Source organism: Carettochelys insculpta, chromosome 10 (genome assembly GCF_033958435.1).
Source record: "Carettochelys insculpta isolate YL-2023 chromosome 10, ASM3395843v1, whole genome shotgun sequence".
Classification (NCBI taxonomy): Eukaryota; Metazoa; Chordata; order Testudines; family Carettochelyidae; genus Carettochelys; species Carettochelys insculpta.
In genome coordinates, this window is record NC_134146.1 from 38,905,411 (window position 1) to 38,921,319 (window position 15,909).

At 41.3% G+C, this 15,909-nt stretch overlaps 1 protein-coding gene across 4 annotated transcripts in view; it reads left to right on the plus strand.

Annotated features, from left to right (window-relative positions):
- The window catches only part of ECT2 (epithelial cell transforming 2), a 54,652-nt gene extending 40,997 nt beyond the window's left edge, over positions 1-13,655 (plus strand). For 3 of the 4 annotated variants that reach the window (XM_075003954.1, XM_075003955.1, XM_075003956.1), the window contains 5 exons: positions 2,688-2,826; positions 4,453-4,607; positions 7,568-7,675; positions 8,231-8,377; positions 13,298-13,655. In XM_075003954.1, the coding sequence (XP_074860055.1) occupies positions 2,688-2,826; positions 4,453-4,607; positions 7,568-7,675; positions 8,231-8,377; positions 13,298-13,387 (639 nt within the window). In that variant the 3' untranslated portion in view covers positions 13,388-13,655. Of the gene's footprint in view, positions 1-2,687; positions 2,827-4,452; positions 4,608-7,567; positions 7,676-8,230; positions 8,378-11,649; positions 11,950-13,297 lie in introns of those variants that run through there. The other variant, XM_075003953.1, reaches the window with a different exon arrangement.
- Positions 13,656-15,909: the final 2,254 nt, after the last annotated feature.

Here is a 15,909-nt window from a genome sequence, read left to right on the forward strand (position 1 = left end):
TACCTAAGTCAGCAGAGGAAATGAGGGGTCTGCAACTCCTTGGTTTCATCCTCACTGTGTTGTGAACTGGGTCAGCCTCCTGCAAGTAATCCTTGTACTAGTCATACGGCTCTCTTTAGCCAATAGCTTTAATCTTTTCATGGGTCTTGTATTTGGGAAAGGAACTTGCTGCCTGGTTTCACTAGCTCTTGATGGAGGAAAACTGTTCATTGTCAACACTAATAAAGGCAAATGTCAACATAGGTCTCCCGAAAATGCTTGTGGAATGTTGCTATTTATCAGACTAATATACCTTCCTGAGGGTTGGGATCAGGGTTTGGCAGCTATTGATTTTGTGATATAGACCAAAAAAAAAAACAAACTTCTGCAGTCTGGGCTAGATCACTTTATTAGAGGTCTTCATGATATATAATGCAGTTAAACCCCCATATATAAAATATATAAAATTCTGTCAAGAGAGATTGTTATGAACTAAATAAGCTGCAAAAGCAGAATGGGCCCCAAAGGAAGCTCAATTTTTTTGAAGTGCCAGGATGAGATACCATGTCACTGGGGGAGAATAAGAGAGGATTACTTTGAAGATTCATGGATTGTCGAAGATAGACAATGAAAACTCCACCTTGAGACAGCATTGTAAAAATGTGCACAGGCTGAATCCCTCTGGTCCTGCAACATCCATGGTATGGCATGATTTTAGTTATCCAGAAGTCTACTTATCATGGGTGTGACCACATGTCCTGTGGTACCATAGTTTGTTTGTTTATAGTCACCAGTCTTGGATCTCTGTGCTTCTATTTAGCTGTAGTTTACCCCTAAATGTCTTCTAAGAGTCCAGTAAGCAGCGGAAGTGTTATTAATGCTGCTAGACAATATTGACCTCTTCTGGTTCAGCAAATTCTCTTGTGTGGCACCACTCAGGTTCCCAGGATGCTGAATGAGAGAGGTTTTGAGCTGTCTTTCACAAATCGCTGCAGATAACTGGAGATGAGGCTTTTTGGGTGGTGGTCCATTTCTTCTGCCAGGAGTTTCTAGAAGGCATGCTTTTTAATTTTCAGACATTTTCCCCCTTACACTGAAGGAGGAAGCGGGAGGTAAGGTCCCATGAATTAGGAATAAATAAGGAATTTTCATCCATGTAAAAATCTAATAGTTTTTCATTAGGAAATCTAATTCACTTTTTGGCTCTAGTAAAGGACTATATTTTTACTTTTTCTGAAAAACAGTTATTGCTAATGTCTCTTACTGGGAGAGAGGGAAGAGTATAAAGTAGACTAGTACTGCATCAAACTTTATTGAAATCCTGCAAGCAAACCGTGGGAGCCCATTGTCTTGTAACCTACGTTGTACATATGCTACAGCAAGTGTTACGTAAGATTAAGTGCCACGTTTATTTCTCTGACTAGTGGATTGCTTTTCTATGCAACAGCCCCAGACTCCATGGCATTGCTTTGGTTTTTCACTCACCAGCCAGCAGGAATCTGGAATTCTGGGGTGGAGGCTTCAAATAATGTGCCTTTCTGATTTAAAGAGCATTTCATGTAATTTCTGAATTCTCTTGTTGCTCAGCAAGGAATAGGCTGCAATAAATATAGTATTAAAAACCTATATAGTGTTGGACTACAGAACACCATCCAGTCCTCAAAGAGCAAAAGATTGTGTGTGTGTGTACTGTCCCTTGGAATCTGAGTGACTCAAGGGAGAAAGATCTGGAATTATAGACAGGGAATATAGGAGCAAGTGCTGGAATCTTGGGGCAGACTTAATTGCTGAAGAAAGCAGATGGAAGAGGAAGTAATTATCAGAAAGCAGCAGGCAGAGTATAGAAAAGGTTCTTCCAGTTTTGTGAGTATAAGAACGGAATCGTGAATGGATGCCACGTACATTAGAGTGCTCTGCATTTTTCTGATACCTCCCTAAGCTTGAAGGGAAAAATACTTTGAACGTGGGTGGTTTTGGAGAGGTGAAAGATGGCTTGCATTGGGCATGTTGAAATTCTTTCCTTACTTTGCACTATTTATTCCCAAATTCCCCCTCTTTCTGCAGCAAATGGTGCTTGGCTACATGGAAAAGAGCAGTTTGGCATTTATAAAAAACAAAAACCCAAAGTAAATGACTGCCAATTTATCTTTTTGGGAGCCCCTAGGCAATTCACCTTCTAATGTTGTGGCCCTCATTGCTCTGAGCTTGTCGTATTTTTCAGTAGTTTATCTCACTTTTAAGTGAAGCCAACCATACCGCATTTTGTAGTTTAAAACTGCTTTAAGCCATGCTCTGATTGGTTCAGCTTAGAAGTTGACTTCTTCTGTGCAAAGGCTCTAGAAACTCCAATCTTGGAGTGGACTACAACAAACAAATGCTATACATTACAACACTGACGGATGAACTGATTTTAGGGTTTGTGCTATGGCTAGGTGCACACAAGGGTCTGCTGTCAGGTTATGGGAACCAGATAAGAGATGGAATCATAGTCTTTAAAGGAACACATCTTTTTAGAGAAGATAATCCTAGTTCTTCTGTATTTAAAAAAAAAAAAAGCGACTCTTCTCCTGAGGTTAAAGTATAAATCCATATGTGAAAGCTGGTTGCTGGATGAAGGCTTCATTTGTTTTCTCATGAAACCTTAAACTTTGGCTTTAATTATTTGTTTTACTTGTAAGACTTAATCCTGTTACCTTATTCTTCTACAGATTGCAAGGAAACGACACAAAGTTATCAGTGCTTTCAAGAGTCCCCATGGCCAGACCAGGCCCCCAGCATCTCTCAAGCACATTGTTCTCATGCCTCTCTCTCAGATCAAGAAAGTACTAGACATCAGGGAGACAGGAGGTTAGTGCTTTGAATGGCCTTTGTAGCTAATAAACCCAGTGTTGGCATGGAGGGGGAAATGGAACACTGAAATGTGTATGTATAATGTATTCTTAGAACTAATTGTGATTACGCTCCAGCTATTAGCCACTAATGGTTACGTTCCGGTTTGACAACACATAGCAACTAGGTTTGGTGGTTTTGTTTTGAGGTTTCCCTGCTGGTCATTGATCTCTAAATAAACAATAAAGGCTATAATAACAAGAGCTAGCCAAATGGCACTGTGAACCCACATTAAAAAATTAAGCCATCAGAGCTTTTAAAAGCTGCCCTTGTTTGGCTGAATGTTCTTCCTTCTGTTGCTTGGCCCACTGCTGTTTCCACAGATACAAATCTTCATTTAAAATGTGGTGGTAGCCCTTGAGGAGTTAACCCTGGCACCTGAGGACAAAGATTTAACTTAACTTGTGTTACAACTTGGATATAGTTAGATTAATGTTGCACAATAGGAACTGTTCATGCCACATTATTCAGGGATGTAGCTGCAATGTCATAAATCTGTATTTGGAAGCTTGTAATTGCTGTAGACATTCACCAACTGAACATTCTTTTAATTTTTCACTTGAAGTGAAGTAACTTTATTTTTTGGCTGTGTTCTTGAGATCTCTTCAGATCTTCCTGGATTTGTATGTTTTCTAAGTAGGAAGAAAGCCATCTAGTTAGCAGGCAGCCTCATACAGTCTAATTAAAACTTGAAGTTTTATTTGCAGTCTTTTCTGAACTGGCATTTAACACACAGTGCTTGTTTTACTTTAGCCTAATTATTTGATGGATGGCCCCAGAGTAGATTGGCAATGAGTTTTAGCTTCTGGGCTTCATTACTTGAGTAGAGATCTGACCAAGTTCTAACTCATGTTTCTGAAGCAGGGATGAGCACTGTCTGTCTATATGTGCAACGTTTTAGTTGTGTTCAGCACTGGTTCAGCTGCACCTGTTGATGACAGTTGTCAGCAATGAGTCAGTTGCCCATCATGGGGCTTACTGTCAATATTCTTGAAGATGTTGTTCGAAAAATCCTGTTGGTCAAACTTCTATGGCCATGCTTTCTCTATAACGGAATACCTAACAATTCAGTGCTGCTTCTCAAAGTGCCCTACAAAACAGGACAGATGAAGAAACTGGACCTGCAGAACTGAGAAGAAAACCCAACATTTGCTACTTCTAGTTCCCTGTCCTTTAGGCGATGCTGTGTCTACACTTCAGTTAGACACCTGCGGTTGGCTCATGACTACTGACCTGAGCTGAGCTAAGCTAAGGTGCTCTCTCTTTTTTTAAATCGCAGTATAGATGTTGAGACTTGGGCTAGATCTCCACGTTTTAGGACTCTTCTACCTCACCAGCCAGAGCCTAAATCTCTACACCACAATTTAAAGACTGCCCAAATCAGCTGGTACAGGCCAACTTCAGGTGCTTGTTGAAGTGTAGACATACCCTAATAGGCTTTACCTTGAATCAGACTGCGCCTTACATATAATTCCTGAGATTATTTGCACGTCTCCTTCCTCCCCCCCGCACCCCGAATCATATGAAAGCTAACTGTCCTCTGTTTGGAACAACGTGAACTAATGTTTTTGTCTTCAATTGTAGATTGTCATAAAGCTTTTGCTTTGGTTGTGCGACCACCAACAGAACAGAGCAACTTGTTGTTCAGTTTTCAGATGACAACTGAGGAACCTCCTAAAGAGGATTGGCTGAAGATGCTGTGTCGGCATGTAGCCAACACAATTTGTAAAGCTGATGCTGTAAGTTCACTAGTACTAGCTACTCATGAAAAGAGTTGATTATGAATGTGTTTAGATACGTGACTGCTTGCTTGTGATAATGGGAAGAAACCTAGTACTGGACCAAGGCCGGTGACATGCACTCATGCTAAAGCCATGCACAAAAACAGGCCTTGGCATGTCCCCAAGCTAAAAGAACAAGGCCTATTCCTTAACCATTCAGTTCTGCAGAACAGAAGTGTATTTAAAAAACCATAATAGAACTAGTGTGTGTTTTTTCTTAAATGTTAACACTCCAAAGTCTGTAGTATAAGCACACTAAAGTATGTCTACCCTGAATTTATATTTTGGGTCTTTCAGCAATGTAAGCCAGGTCAGCACAGTGCTCTCTGCAGCATTTCTAACAGTAAGCATTTTCATTAAGATGTAAATACGAACTGTGTAATTCCTTAGTTTTGTTAGTCTACATAGACAGCTTGATAAAACAGGCCTATGGAAAGTTTTTATCTCAATGAGGCATAGCAACTTTCACCTCAGGCTGGAATGTTGTACGATGTCAGCCTTCTCCTGACACCCCTTAAGCATTTCTGATATGTGTTTTCAGAGCAGAAGCTGGAGGGGGAGAAAAGGGAATAACTTTGAAATATAGCATGAGTACTTAAAACAGTAACAGCAAGGACGTTCCACCTGACACTTCCTTAATTATTGTCATAATATATTATAAACTTGTATCATTCCAACTCAATTGAAAATGCATGCAGTATAACTGGAGTGAGCAGGATTTGAGTTTGTGTTACACATTCTTCTTCTGACTTTTCCCTATACAATCTTTTTCCTTCTTCTTCCCAGCCTTAAGTAACCTTTCTTTAAATGAGTCTTGTATCTCAATGGAAAAACTGTTTTGGAATGTGTGTGCCATTTCCGATCCACTGACTCCCTTCAAATGGGTAATCTTCTGGGGAAGGGGCATATTAACCCTTGGTTTGCTCTGCCTTCCCCCCTGCCCCCGACTCCCAGAACCAGAAGATGCTTTTTGATAGTTTTGCTAAGCAGGCCAGTCCCCCTCTCCCTCCGCCACTCAATTCTAATAAGTATAGAAGTAGAAATAGCATATCATAACTTGTTAATGCACTTGACGTCCTGATACCCACTATCCCCAGTTTGGAATATGACATTGTGACACATACCTTGCCTGCAGAGAGAGATTCTGTCCCTAACTGCATCTAGTCCTCCAAGTAGTAATATACAGTGATGTCTACTTAAATGTAGCAGCCCCACTACACTTTAAGCAACCTATTCTATCCTGAATCTGCCCCATTTTTCACTTGGTTTGATTAGAACTGAAGTCTTTTTGCACTTTAGGGTTTCAAAAACTTGATTGTCATTTGTACCCTTTTAGAAAAATCGCATAGATAATTATGCCTGTTTTCTTGTAAATGAAGTAGATATTTACAAGTCTGCCACATGGTGTCAGTAAAGGCTTTTGTTCCAGTGCTGCGTAGTAGCACTGCATTGAACAATGCTGTCATAAGCTCTTCTTGAAACTTAACTGTGTGTGTACAGCAGTGTTTCCCACGTGATGGTGTTGCGCTGAAGTGAAGTGAAAATAAGGGTTCAGTGAGAATTCCATTACAATTGCTGACTTCTACGGCTCCCTTCCTTGCTGCTGAAACAGTAGAACTAAATTGAGTTGGTTTAATGGCCGGCAGGGCAGTAGGGGAGAGATCCAGCTGTTAAACCAACTGAATGTAATTCCATTATTTCAGTGGTGCCAGGGCAGGGAGCTGCAGAGAGCCCCTCACCCCAGCTACCCAAGTGGTCATATTCCTGCAGTGGGCAGGGCTCGGCTTGCCCCAGCCAGTGGAACACCTTCCTGCCAGCCTTCCTTCTGCTGGGGAGCATGTGGCTGCCTGGCATAGGATGCCCAGCCAACGCCACTAATGGGTTGGTTGTGGGGCTGAGACTGGGTTAGTCTGGGGCTAAGGCCAATTAAGCCTGGTGATGTGAGGGCAGGGTTGGGGCTGAGAGAGGTTAAGCCTGGACGTGTGGGAGGGGTAAAACTTGTGGATAGGGGGCTGATTTGGGATCTGAGGACTGAGTGTGGTAAAGCTTGGAAATGGGGGCAGATTTGGGAGCCAAAGGGGTAGCATATGGGAATGGGGTTCCGTAAAATTCTTTTGAGTTTGAAAAGGTTATATGGCCAAATAAAATTGGGAAACACTGGTGTACAGTCTTCTCTGGGCAGTTGTCCTCAGAATTCACAAAAGATCAATTTTTTTAATCGACCACATAAGTTGTCTAATCTAGGCTCTTATGATACTACTGAAGTTAAAGGGTGTAGAATGTGAAAAACCTTATTGGGAAGTGAGTAATTAATTTCTAAAATTGGCAAGTAAAACTGTACAAATCTATAAAGTTCCATCTTATCCCATGCACTAGGGCATTGCTCTTAATAACATAACTTAATAGTCTACAGTTTCAACCACTCCAGTAATATTAAGCTCTAGTCTCTTGGAGGACCCTGGGATCTTCTGATGCACTTTTTAACAAACATCAGCCAAAGATATTGTATTGTTTTTGTAGCAAGAATGTATCCTTTAAAAACTACCAGATCTGTCCATTAGAATGGTGGGGTGTCTTTCCTTGCCATGACTCTTACACACATTTGGACTGTAAATGTATCATGCCTGGGTGCTGAAACAATTTCAGGTTTGACCCACTTGCCTGATGTTGAAAATGGGGCTAAGGTCTTCTGCAAGAAACTCGTCTAGTAGTTAGCTTCAGTAAATTGAGCAAATCCAAATACAAGCTGTAAAATTAAATACAAGTGCTACATTTGCTTTTACATCACCAGTGAAATGTGGCCTTCAAGCAGGAATTGATAAATACTTAGATTAAACTCAAATTTGAGTATACTCAGAGATAACATTGGCAAAAAAAAGTGGCTGAATTTGTGCTTCTGTTCTTATGCCTGTCCATAGGAAAACCTCATTTACAGTACCGATCCTGATTCAATTGACATAAATACAAAAGATATGGACAGTACGTTGAGCAGGGCTTCCCGGGCAATCAAGAAAACATCAAAAAGGGTAAGTGTTTTTTTAGTTTCTTGCTTGGTAAGTAATTACCTCGCATGTGAGCCACCTTAGTTACCCCCCACCTAGTAGTGACTAGTCAAGAAGTTCATGTTGGCCAAAGTTCTGTTTACTTACAGAGATTAGGAGAAGAAAAAGAAATTGTGTGGCTTCTGTAAATTTTCAGGATTGTAAATGTATCCAAAATATTTAACTTTCCATACAGTAAAAGAAATTCAGTGAGCTCAGTTGTGCTGTAGAGTTGCAATGTGGCTGTGCTGTGACCTATGTAAGATGAAGTCTCTAAGTTTAACTGCTGGTACCCAGACCACAAGTAGCTTTCAGCTGAAGAAGCAGGGATTTGAAAAGGAGCCTGCCCTCATGGATTACTATAACAGACATTTTAAGATTCTGTGTAGGAAGCCCTGTAGGACATGGTCTGTCGTTGCAAGGTCTCTAGACTTTTAATGTAATTCCACAGCAAATCAAAATGAGAATACATGTTAGATACTAATGGTGATGCACTAAGACTTAGTGCATGTACGTAATAACTCCTGTTAAACTTGGCAGGTTACAAGAGCATTCTCTTTCTCCAAAACGCCAAAGAGAGCTCTTCGAAGGGCCTTATTGGCACACAGCACAGTAGAAGGAAGGAGTCCCAGCTCATCTAGTGAAAGTTATTTAGGCAGCCGTCTGACCAGTACAACGTCATTAGCGGTAAGTGGCTGGGCTGTACAGTCCAAATGACATAACTTTCATTTTGATAAACTGACTGTGTTAATTTTGGTGCACAGAGCTTATTCTTATTTAAATAAGGTTCACAATGCATACATATGCAACACTTAGATATGGGTGTATGGTGGTTTTTCAGTATAGACACTTACATTCTGGTCTGAGTAAAGTCACTTAACAGGACAGTCTATCAGTCTGTAAAATACAAAAAAGTCTGCTTGGCCCTATGGGAAACAAGGAGTGAAAATGTACTGTGGACATTCCAAGAAGTGTCCTTAACGTTGAACATGCCCTCTCATGGCAAGATAAGAAACTCTTAGCACGATTTGAAATTTTTCTGAAACTATTTATTCTAGGATGAAATATACAGCTAGTTAGGTAACTTTCTGTTCAATTTCCCATTAAAAACAGGCACACTATGCTTGCTTGCCTCCATTAATTTCTGTCATTCTGGACTCTCAATGGAGGATGGGAAACCAAGAAGCACAGCCCAAAACCCCTTGAAAAGGATAGTCAGTAAGTCACAGAGTGGTGGGGAGGGGGAAAGCGTAGCAGGTGTGTTAGACACTGAAGACTGAGGTTCCCTCTCCTTTCAGTGACCAGATGTCCCTTTTAAAAATGGGACCATCCCATATTTAACCCATTCTGTAGGTGTTCCAACTTTTTCTTAATGGTCCTGTATTTTCTGATGTCCTCCCTCCACCCGTGTGGTCCCCTCCAATCCACACTAGTGGGCCATGCTGCTGGCCAGCTCCCTGCCCAACAGCAGTGTGGGTGTGGGAGGGCGTGCGGGTGTGGGGTCTAAAGGGAGGGTGTGTTCAAGGCTGGTGGTGGGGCAAAGCTGCAGCATGCAGGGCCAGGCCACTCTCCCTGCTAGTCTGTCAGCACAGCTCCTGCTGCTTGTGGGCTCTCGGCTGACAGAGGCCCGCTCCCGTTTTTGATTGGTGCTGGGAGCTGCGGTGGCTAGTGAATGCAGGCAGGTGGTCAATGGTTACATATTGCCTGCACTGCCACTCCCCTTCACCCCACCTACCATGAAACCAGATTTTCCTCCCATATCGCTTCCTTCCCCATAGTGGGGGCATGTCCCTCTCCCAGCACTGCAGAGAACTAGTCCCTGGTTGACAAGCTCCTTTGCTCCCCCTAGAGTCTTGGGAAAACCCAAGATCCTCCAGCAAGGGTCACTGGTCAGGTGCCAAAAAACCACACAGCACTAGCACAGGGAAGTCTCTTTCTGCCACTCAGCTTGGCATTGCAGTGGGAGGGAGAAATTGATTTCTGGCCTATTCCCTTTCCCAAACCTGCAGGCTTCACAGCAGCCCTCTGGGCACCCTGTTCACCTCTTCCTCCTCTGCCCATCCTTATTCCTGTCCTAGGGGAGTGTGGGACTGCTCCATTCCCTGAGCGCCCTCCACAGCTGAGCCACTTCTCTGGAGAGCTGCCATGTAGCCCCTGCAGTCAGATCCCCTGAGCCCTAGCGCACAGTGGCTGTGCTTGTTCTTGGACAAGATGAGACAGCTGGATTATGTTGGTGACAGGGTCAGCCCTGGAGGTATTAGTTGCCTTTCAACAATGATGGCAGAAAGGGACAAGCTGCTCCCAGCTGTGGGGCAGAAGGGGCGGAGAGAAGAGATGAGCTCCCTAAAGACCTGGGCCAAGTCATCCCTTCCCCAAACCCTACAGCTGGAAGCAGCTCCCATCCTTCTCACATAGTGCCAAAGGCACTCGAGTAAATCGAATGCTGTATGCTTGCTCTGGGATCTGTAATTTGTTGAAAATTTCCCTCGTAGCCCAAATTGTGTTCTTTTCTTATAGTTGCCTTCCATGCTATCCCCTCTGGACTAGCGTTAATACATTATAACGTGCACTTTAATGGCCCACTGATAACTCAAGCAGTAGAGTGTAGCAGTAGTCTGATTGGGTTGATTAAGAATGGGAGCTTATGCTCCCAACATTCTGAATGAAGACCAGTGCTCCACCTAGTCCAGTATCCTCTCTATAATAGTAGCCAGAAATAACTGTTTTTCAGAGGAAACTAATAGAAATGCCTCGGAAGGGAACTGAAGAATAACTTGCCTTCAGGGATAGTTTCATCCTACTTTCCATTAGTTAGAGATTGGACTTGCGCAGTGCGCACTCCCCTTTCTTAAATCACTTAGAGTTGTAATTTTTCTCTTTCCCTCACTATTCTGTATCTCTCCCCCCGCACACACACATTCTGGTATAATTTGTGTCTTCTAAAAATAGTTATATTTCAGTTTGCATTTTTCTCTGCTTCATATATCTTTACACAGTTGGACTTCACCCTCAAACATGTCAGTAGAACTATAAGGGGTTGGTTGAACCCCTTACTCTTTTGTGTGCACTAATAAGAGACTTTGAAAATGTTAGAGAATTCATAATAATTGAAATACAGGTTGGACTGAGGTTTATGGGCTCATGTTGGGAGGTGATCAGTGTATACTATTTTCTGTTGTTAGTCAGGGTTTCGTAACAGAGTTAAATTATCACATTCAACTTCCTTCAGGAGATCAAACTCCAGACTTGCCTAGGGAGTTGCAGTAACTAGTCCATTGATTTTTTTTTTTTTTAAAAGGTTTAGCAGGAAACCCTCTAATTTCTCCATAGGATTGTATTCTGGATCCAACCTCTTAAAGATCCATGTGACACTTAGTTTGAAAAAGTTGATTCAGTTTTCTAAAATTTTGTTTTTGTGTATTGCTGCAACAGAATATGGACACCTGGGATATCCAGAGCATTGGTCAAAGCAGTGCTTCATGTAGGCATTTCAGTGGCCTGATCCACTGTAACACTGATATATGCTGATTATGTGTAGTCGAGCATAATTTAGATGGGGAAAATGACTTGTGAATTTGTCATTGTGTTAATGGTCTTAAAGTGAAGTAATCTCCAAAAGGAGCAAACAATTGTAGAAAGAGTACTGATCTTCCTCATATGCATTATTGAACCTGTTTAAAGTGCGGTGGCAGATCTTGCTGCTGGTTTTCTGCAAAATTCATCTATTAAAGATCGTGCGTAAGTTTTGCTTAAAGTTTTTCAGAATATGAGCCCACTAAACTAATAAGGGCTCAAAGGAATTGCTTAGGTGACGTGTTTTAATCTAGATGTTATCCTGGCCATATGTATACACAAACTTTTTGAAAGAGAAATGGCTTAAAAATAAGGCACAATAAGAGTAACCAGTGAATTTATCCCAGTGTCTGCACTAACCCTTTAACTCCCCTTCCTATTTGTAGATTGCTCGTTCCTCTTCTACATACAGCCTAAACGGATCTGTCAAACATGTTGTTAGCGTTCAGCGCTCCAATTCTATTGATGGGAGCTCTCAGAGTTCCAGGGCTCGACCTGTACTCTGTCCTGACCCTCCAAGTAACTGTCCTTCACATGTCAGAGAGAGAAGGACTTCTCCTGCCAGCTCTGAGAGCCTAAATGTCCACTCGTTGGCCAGACCTTGTCCCATTCCTGTCATTATTACCGCTTGCGATGTAGATGATGACTGGAGTGGAGTTGAAAACGTGTCCATCGTCAGACCCTGATCTTTAATGCCTACGTTGCATAAAGTGAGCTTCTGAACAATTCTTGTATCTGACACTAATGGAGACAAAACAGCACAACTACTAAAAGATAAAGAATCCTGTCAAATGTTTCTAATGGGTGATGGGTTTTTCCTGGACTGTCTTGGTGCACATCTCACCTACAATTAGGCTACTTAATATTTCTTCTGTTATGAACTAGTTGGGTCTGAAATGGGGAGTTTTAAATTTTTGGAAATGGAATTGACATTGCTGATATCCAGGTGTTTGGGATTTCTTTCCAAGTTTTTTAACCCTGTTTGCTCTATGATGGCATTCAAGTGCCTCTTTGTGTTTACACATTCATTGAGAGTACAGGAGAATCTTCATGCTGAAGGTCAAAATGTGACTGATGAAATTTGGGATTCAGCAGGTAGTCTACTGCTTTTATTTGAAAATATGAAGATATCTAGAGTAAAATTGTTGAGACATCCATGAATCTTAAATAAGGAATTATGTAATTGTCAACCGCTGTTAAATACCTCCATAAGATCATGTTTGTCTCCTAGTTCAACAACTGAAGTGCAACTATAGTAGTATTCCCTGTTGATGCTTCAAGTGAAATTAAGTTTTAAGAGGTTTGGATTAAATTAAATTTCTGAAAAAAATCTTAGTTCTTAGAGCTCTTGCAAATATTCTTAAACTAAAATTAATAACAATTTTTCTTAGCAGTGAACTGCTAAGCCTGCAGATCACCACACTGTTGATCAGTTTTCTTTTGTCTGGTTTGCAATCATATACAGGCATATGGAGGCTAAGACTACACAGTAATAGACTATCAAAAGTAAATTAAATTTAGTTTGGCTTTTTAATACCAAATTTCCTAACTTTTTTAAGGAGGCTTGAAAATATGTTAAGATCAGAAAAAGTTTAAGTAATATAGTTATAGGAAGCTCAACTCAATCTTTCAAGACTTGCTGACACAGCAAACTGTCTTATAACATGTCATGTGTCAGAAAACTTGGAAGGAAATATGCTGTTCTAAAAGCATGAACTGCATGAAGACATGGGTTAGATATGTTTTGCTTTTCTAAGAGAACTCTTCAGAAGTTCTCCAGTACTGTGCATACCTCTCAATTGTCTTGTCATGGGGGTAAATCATCTTTTCCTATAATGAATGTAACCATTTGTCTTACCCACCAATATGCAGAAACTGAAAACCCTAAGTCCTTAAATTGGAGGTTAGCAGGAAACAAGACCCCTGTGTTCCCCATACTTTGGGTCTTGAAGTGTTGAGAGAGATGAGTACAACCCTGAGACTGATACCTTGATCATATTAACAAATGCTTTTTTTTCCCTCCCTCCTTACCAGGGTATTGCTTCTCCTTCCTTGGTCAGCCTTCCTTCAGTGTTTGCGAAGAGGAGTCATACTTTAAGTCGATCAACAACTCACTTGATATGAAATTAGCTTAAAATGGACAACTATACTGTAATGACTGACAAGCAACTGGCTGTTCAAATGATTTATTACTGACACCATTGGTACTTTGAATTAACGGTCACTAAGTGACAATGACTAATGTTACCCAATATTTTGCTAACTGGTAGGCCTCTGACTAGTACTGAAGCAGATCAGCTAGTCAACTGAACAAATTTTTGATCTAGGTTTAGATATTATGTGTTGCATTGCACAAATTGTTTCCTTACTGATGTAATGAAAAACACTTTCAACAAGCTGTCTCTGTTTTGGCATCAAATGCTGAAATAAAGAAGTCTCTTGAATCATCCACTGAATGAGGTTCTTCAGATAATCTAGAATGTCTTACTTGCTTAACTTCAATTGGCTCTGTTTTCCTTTTCTTACAAGCTAATGCATGGGCCATTGACTGAACTGAAATAGTTTGCTTAAGATATATGCCCTTATACTATACTGGCCTATTATACAGCTGCTTTTTCTAGGTATTCTAGAAGATCTGGCTAGTTGGTACATCAATGTACCTGTGAATGGTCTGATGCATGTGGTCCTTCATGTTTTCAATGAATCCTTTTCTAATCCAATACGTATGAATATGGTGACTAGCAAATTAAAACTAACACTACTTTTCTTTTGTGTCAGTCCAAGGAAGAAAAATCATTGTACTTAACTGTATTTATAGCGTTTGAGATCGGACTATTTTTAAAACTGTCTCCAGAATGTTGTTTAATTATTTCATATCTATATATGGTTTATTCATGCACTGGCTCCTCACGTGTAAAGCTGAAATTGGGGCCTGGTTTCAGTGTCTAACACTAATATTTTTACTTAGATGTTTTTGATGTATAATTTCCAGTCTTTTTTTCTACATCTTTCTTATGTTTAGTCACTTTATCTTTGCAAGCTGTACAGTTTAGTGTAATCACGCTTTTCAGTCTGTATTATTCAACATCTCAGGAATTGTCCCAATGTGTGTTTCTGTACTTCAATAGCTTTGAAGTAACTGCCTGTGTGTCAAGTGTAGCATTTCCAACCTACACTTCCCTTGAACCACAAAACGTTACTTTTTCTTTTATATGTAATTAGTGCTGCTTTTGAAGATGTCAGATGGCCTGTTACTTCTGTATTTTTAAGATAGTGGGATTTTTGCCCATACAAATCATGTAAATAAACTGTTTGAAACAATATTTCTTACTATTGTATTAACCAGGCTTTTCAGCAAAGTCCAGTCAGTCAAGGTGAGCATTATTATATTAGGAGACAACATACTTCCAGACTAGCCATGAATCATGGGGTAGGTCTACACTGGGAGTTTTAGGTCAAATTTATTAAGGTTGGCTTTATTTTTCAGCACCTGATTTTGTAAAGTTGAGGTTCCATCTCCCCACTGGTGCATAAAGTTAGAGTTCATCCCTGGTAGGGTGGGCAGCTTTGACTTTGTCAGCAATGCACTATGGGTACCTATCCCACAGGTCCTGCTGCCCCCTTGCATTCTGGGTTAAGCTCTCAGTGTCTGATGGGACAAAACAGTGCCATAGGTGGTTCTGGGTATGTGTCATCAACTTCCTATAGTGCACTTACCTTCTCCTGCTTCCGCAGAAAAGCAAAAGTCCACAGTGTTCCCATGCCCTTTTTTCCTTGGGTATCCATGCAGATGCCATTGCAAGTCTAGCGCGGAACCTGTCCCACTTCAAACAGTTGTGGCAATATTGTGAGCACCTCACTTGTGCAGAGCCTAAGCAGCAGCCATCAAAGTGATAAAGGCTTTGAGGCGCACAGGGACATACATGTATAAAACACTGGAGTGAAGCAAGGGGAGATGCTGGTTGGACTTGATGTGCACACAGTGGAATTCTGGTGCCATGAAACAAGCTCAGACTAGTGTGACCTCATTGTTCTGCAGGCATAGGACAATCGAAGTGTCTACAGAACTTCACGTATAAGGCCGCTTTCATGGAACTTTGCAAATTGCTTTCCCCACCCCTCCCCGCCCTCAAGTGCAGCAATACCAGAATGAAACCTGTTTAACAGTTCAGAAGTGACTGGCAATAGCTCTGTGGAAACCTGCAACACTAGAAAGCTACCTGTAAGTGGGCGAATCTACAGTGGGGGCTGCTGTGATCCAGGTAGCCAAGGTAATCAATACCCTTCTGCTATGAAGTTTAGTGATTTCTGGGAGATGTGCAGGACATAGTAAAAGGTTTTGCTATGATGGAGTTCCCTAACAGCAGTGGGATGATAGAGGGAATGCACATACCTATCTTGGCACCAGCCCACCTTACAACAGATCACATAAATTGCAAGGGGTACTTCTCCATGGTGTTGCAGATGTTGGTGGATCACAACGTCTGTTTCAGTAACATCAACGTTGAATGGTTGGGAAAGGTACATGAAGCAGACCAGAAGACTCCTCTTGGAGAAGTGGAGATGGCTGTAGTGATCCTGGGAGATCCAGCTTACCCTTTGCTCTCCTGACTCATGAAACCATACACAGGCACCTTGGACAGCAG